The 5,571-nt window shown below is 49.1% G+C and overlaps 1 protein-coding gene across 1 annotated transcript; it reads left to right on the top strand.

Moving 5' to 3' along the window:
* Positions 1-640: 640 nt before the first annotated feature.
* On the top strand, positions 641-1,970 carry LOC133885098 (uncharacterized). The gene has a single exon (XM_062324735.1). The coding sequence runs from the start codon at positions 883-885 to the stop codon at positions 1,465-1,467; it is 585 nt and encodes a 194-aa protein (XP_062180719.1). The 5' UTR covers positions 641-882; the 3' UTR covers positions 1,468-1,970.
* The last annotated feature ends 3,601 nt before the right edge of the window (positions 1,971-5,571 follow it).

Below are 5,571 nucleotides of genomic sequence, written 5' to 3'. Positions count from 1 at the left end.
CATAATAAAAACAAACAAAAGACAGTCCTTTTAGAAAAAGTAGAAAAAAAATCTTCCCATCATGTTCGAGATCGAGCTGTGGCTCGGATGGCTAGCGACAGCAGTGGCCATGCAGCCCACACGAGTTTGATCCCAGGGATGGAACCCTGTGTCTCACTGGAGATTTATTCTCTGTTCTCTAGATAGAGCTATGTTAGATCTCATCACATGCTAGGTACTGGTATCTAAAATTATCTTTTCAGGACAGACGTGTAGGTGTAAGTATAGATTGTAGATCTTAGCTCGCGTATAGAGATGTGTGGGTAATTGCGTAGGTGCGGTGAGTTTGTGTGAGTTTAAATAATACAACTTGCTTTGAAGAAGATACCTTCTCTAAGAAAAACCCTTCTCATCATGTTCCAATGTAAACCCAACCATCCTTCGATCACATGTTCTCTCGCATATACCTTCCTCCATTACAGGCCGATCCATTCCTTTCAAGCTCGCATTTTTGACGAGAAAACGATTGCGTTGTTCCTCTGCTGTCTGCTCCAACATGCACTTGTGGCGCGAAAGCGAAAGCGAAGCCGCCACGGCGACACCGTGTCCAAGCAAGCGCAAGCTGTGTGCCCAATAATAGCGCAGCGAAATCCCCAAAGAAATAAATATCGGGATTGATACCGAATTAGTAGTTGGGTTGCGTTGCTCGTCTCGCTCGCTCCCCCTCGTTCCCCTCCTGCTCCAATCTTCCCCACTCATTGATCGAAGCAGCATCGCTTCCATCGCCCGGCGCCGGAGGGGGCAGATTAGGCGGCCGTGGGTTGTTGGTTAATCAATCGACCGCGGCCAGCGCTCGTCGCAGTTGCGGCAGTTCTTGATCGGCGGGGTGTTCTTGGCGGTTGCATGTATGCGGGAGGGGAGAGCCAGCCCAATGGTGGGGGCGGGGGTGGAGGGGGATGGGGATGGGGAGACGAGCTCCGGCGGCGGAGGCAGCCCGGTCCGCCCCACTCCTCCAGCTTGGGGGCCGCGTCCTCTTCTTCGTCTGGTGGGAGAGAGGATGAGGAGGAGCGAGGAGGCAAGAAGCAGGGGAGGCGCAAGAAACAGGGGAGGCGCGAGGCGGTTGCCAGGGCGATCCGGGGCGGCCTTCCGGCCGCCGTGGCGTCCTGCTGGGGCGGCGGCATCTCGGTGGTCCAGGAGACTGGCGGGAGGAGGACGGGGAGTAGGTGGAGCCAGCGGGAGAGGCTGGCCGATGGCGGCGGAGAGGCCGGCGAGGATGGTTCAGGCCCGGGCGGTACGGCAACGGACACGGCAGGGCCGGCGGCAGCGTGGTGCTGCGTGTGCCCGGGCGGGGACTGCTCGCTGGAGCCCAACCCGAGCGCCAACGGCAAGGAGGACCCCGGCGTCCGGCCCCTCCTGGAGCGCAACGACTTCTTCTCCGCCGACTGCAACCCGCACGCCGACGTCCTCCCCGCCGCCGCCTCCTGGTAGCAGGCCTGGCGCCGATTCCGGTTAGGTGCTATTCATCCACCATCACCGCACATTGCCGCACACAATTTTACAAACAACACAAAGAGGAAATTCTTTCCGCCCCCTGGTGGGTCATTGAATCTTGATTCCTTTCTTGGGTTGTTCCTGTGCTTCTTTACATCATTGTACTTGTACCTGTCGTGATTGAGAGCAATGGATTGAAACAGAGTGATGGGCAATCCGGTCTGGCATGGCGCCTTGTCTCGTAACCATTTGCAGCTTTCTCCCAGACTGCGTCGCAGCTTTGACTGCATGCATAGTTGCCTCCGCCTATCTGCCATCGATGTCGCGCAGCATTGGAATGCAGGCTCGGCAGGACCAGCTCAGGTGTGGTGACAATGGAGGAGAGCGGGCTCACAGGTCAGAGCTCACGGCTGCTGCAATAACTGAACACTTCGTACGCGTTGTTACTTGCACGAAGTTGGCAAAGCGACTTGCAAAGCCAATAGATGATGTATTGTGTACTCACTGACTCACGGTGATTTGCTTGAAGCTCAAAAGGATCAAAATGATAACTTAAGATCAAGAATATTTAATTATCATTATAAACTATTTTTTTTATATATTTTAAAATAAAATTGTTAGTTACAATAATATAATTATTATTAATCACCGAAACACTTATCACTTATCTAAGATCCTAGATGCTATAATCTTTTTTTTAATGATAACACAAATGAAGATTTTAAGATATAAATTGATGTACACTATCATACTAGATAAAGACAACATATATCAATTAAGCAAGAGAACATTTAGCACTATAACAACCTATCATATTAGGAGAACAAGAATTAAACACCCATGAAAAAACACAATATGATGACAAATGAAACACATCAATAAAGAGAACCAAATAGTCTGTCATTTCATCAAAATCTATAAGATCCAACAAGCCGAACCTAACTGTCTAAAAGCCTAAACTCCATCTGAAACAAAAGCTCTCTAGCCACTCAAGCTAAGACTCTCTCTCCCAACTCCTCCTAACACTACTCTCTCCCCCCTTTGGCATCTAGGCACCAAAAAGAGAACCTACTAAGTACATGAGGTTGGAGGAGATGGAGGAGCCGACACTGTCAAAAAAGGTTGCATCACGAACTGAGAAGCGTCGGACTTGGAGTTGGAAGAGTCGTGCTTGGCTGCAACAACGTCAATGATAGGAGAGAGGGACCATGCTGAAGGCTGAACAGATGCAAAAGGAGCAGGAACCTCTGTCGACCCTGCGTCAGGATAGGGATCGGAACTAGAAGTATCGACACCATGAGCTGTTGTTTTCTGAAGAGTGGCCGCAAGCTCGTCAAAAGCTGAATGCACAACAGAAGGAGGCACGACTGAGGAGTGCTGAACAAGGACAGTCAACTGCGAAGAATCCTCGAAGCTAAGAGGCCTAGTGGTCAAAGGTGACGTCAACGAATGGAGCACTGGCCTCTGAGAAGTCCCAGCAGGTAGAGAGAAGACTTTGGTGGTGAAAAGTGCTGAAAATGGGAAGCCTGACGCCGGAGTACTCAAGAGATCACCAACACTACTTAGGAGAGGACTCAGGGCTATATCTGGTGATGGAGATGTAGCTGGCAACTGAAGACCTGTATGCTAAAAGAGGAATGAGAACATCTATGAGTTGTTCTCACTATCTGTCTGAAGCGCTGCAAACATGGTCTGCTGCTGCTAGAGTGATTACATGAGCATTGTCTGCTGCTTCTGCTAGCGAAGCATATCAGCCTGAAGTTTCGCTTGCATCTCTGCCTGGGCTGCCATCTATTGTTTCATCATCATCTGCTGGAGAAAGATGGTAATCTCTGAAGGTGGTGCAGCAGGAGATACAGAAGGTGTCATCTCAGGTGCTTAAGAGAGTGGAATTGAGGTCTGCGGTGTATCCTAAGAAGAGCCTCCTACCTCGGTGTCGTGAGACCTGGCGACTGGAGGAAAGTACTCAACGTCCTCTAAGTTTGAGTCATTGTCGCTATCAAAGATGGCATAAGGAAGCTTTGTCTTGGCCTCTGCTAGTGCTTGATCCTCAGCTACTGCTCTCTCCCTCTCCCCAACTGGGATCTGCTCTTGAGCGTGAACCATGGCACGCTGACCATGATCTGTCTGTAGGAGCATTGGGGATATACTCTTGGAACTGAGTAGGAGAATCCTCATAGGTCTCGAGGAACTCATGATACCTGATCGCGTGAACCAACATATGTGAAATAAAGTGTGCATATAGTTGCTGTCTGGTTAGAGACATCCCCTCTGCTTAGGTATCCTCAATCTCACAAAAAATCATATCCACTATATCAAAACACTGGTGAGTGAGGATAGAGAGGATCAACTACTGCTGCAAACTGGTGATAGCCTCTCCGTAGCCAATCCTTGGTAACAAACTACATCTCAAGGCCAAGTGGATAGCCTTTGCCTCAGGCGTCAACATGTCTGGCAGTCTCGGTGAACCTAGAGCGAACGGCTACCTAAACAGTGGTCTGATCTCCTCATTAGTGGGAAAGACACACCAGTGAGAGGACGACAAGGGGGCTTGACGTTCGTATGAACGACGTTGTGAAGAAACTTGGAACTCGCCTGAACCCCTAGAGCCTCAAGTATCATGTTCCTGTATAATCTGATCTGCTCTCCCATGAACTCGATGAAGTTCCTCCCTGGTGCAATTCACACTGTGACGTAGAAGACTCTGACCCACTCCTTAACTTATATGTCCACACCTGTGAGTAGAGCTATAAGATCAGGGATGGTGTCAAAGTGCTGCCTCATGTCCACTCCCCCTACATCCAACTGCATGTAGTTCCAGTTGAGCGTTCTGTGCTAACTCAACTTGACCTTCTTCCTAAGATAAAAGTGGAAGAAGCTCTCCTGCAGAATGGTGTAGAACTTGTGATCTACCCCCTCATCTCTGATCGGGGGAAAACCACTCATTGATTATCACAAACCTCAGTTTCTTGATCTTTGGTGACTTGTAAGAGGTCAAGTCACGCAAATGGATCTCTACCTAGGACCGAGGCTGCTCTGTTTGCTCTGACTCAAACTGCTGCTCCTCCTCCTCCTCCTTTGGCTTTGGCTCCTGACGAACCCTCGACTGCCTGACTAGCCAAAACGCGTCGAGCCCAACCCTGTGGCAGGATGGGTGCAAGTGGACTAGCGAGGAGGTGAAGTGATGTCTCTGATCTCAAAACCTCGTTAAGCGTCTGCTGCATCTACCACTGCAATGGCACGATCAATCTCTTTATGAGCCTTTGTCTTCTTCTTCTACGGCTGTTCAATGGGCATGCCCTTGCCCTTATCACTGCACTCACGACCCATCTGACAAGTAGAAAAATGAAAACGAATGAGGGAGCGCTTCGGGTTTTAAGGATTTGAAATGAAATTTATCTGAGATTGAATCCTAAGCATGAGAATGATACGAAATTGAGATGAGCATGTTATGGATTTGAGCTTGTGATAACAGATATTGATCAATATCAGAGAATTTGACTAGGGTTTGAACAAATTGATCAAATTTGGCATGAATTTAAGACAAAACTGCTCGGATTTGAAAGAATTTAGCAATTAAAGTACAAAAATTTGATTAACATGCCCTCATTTCATGACAATTGATTGGAATTGCAACATATTGTAGCAAATATGCACTTAATTGATCGAAATTTAATGAAATTTGAGGCAAATTTGCTAGAGAATTGTTCTAGGGTTTGCAAAACTTGAGGAACTGGTAGAATTTGTGCTCACCACTGTGAAAAAGAGATTGAAGTCGACGGTGAGGGACGAGCTTGACGACCAACGACGCTAGACAGTGGCGGAGGCGGCTCTGGCACGACTACGGTGACACAGGGTGTGTCTACAGTGGCTCAAGGCAGCGCGACTGCTGTAGTGGAGCGTCAGAGCAGGGTGGCAACCGGTGGAGCTGGGCGGCGGGCCTCATTGATGGTGGGAGGCACGACGATGATGAGGCAGGTAGAGGCGAGAGGGTACGACGACAGTGAGGAGGGAGGGAGGGGGAGAGAGAGAGAGAGAGAGAGAGAGAGAGAGAGAGAGAGAGAGAGAGAGAGAGAGAGAGAGAGTCAGCCGAATGAAAGC

The sequence above is a fragment of the Phragmites australis genome, chromosome 11 (assembly GCF_958298935.1).
Source record: "Phragmites australis chromosome 11, lpPhrAust1.1, whole genome shotgun sequence".
Taxonomy (NCBI): Eukaryota; Viridiplantae; Streptophyta; class Magnoliopsida; order Poales; family Poaceae; genus Phragmites; species Phragmites australis.
Note: the sequence above shows the minus strand (reverse complement) of the source record. Positions and strands in the feature narration are given on the sequence as shown.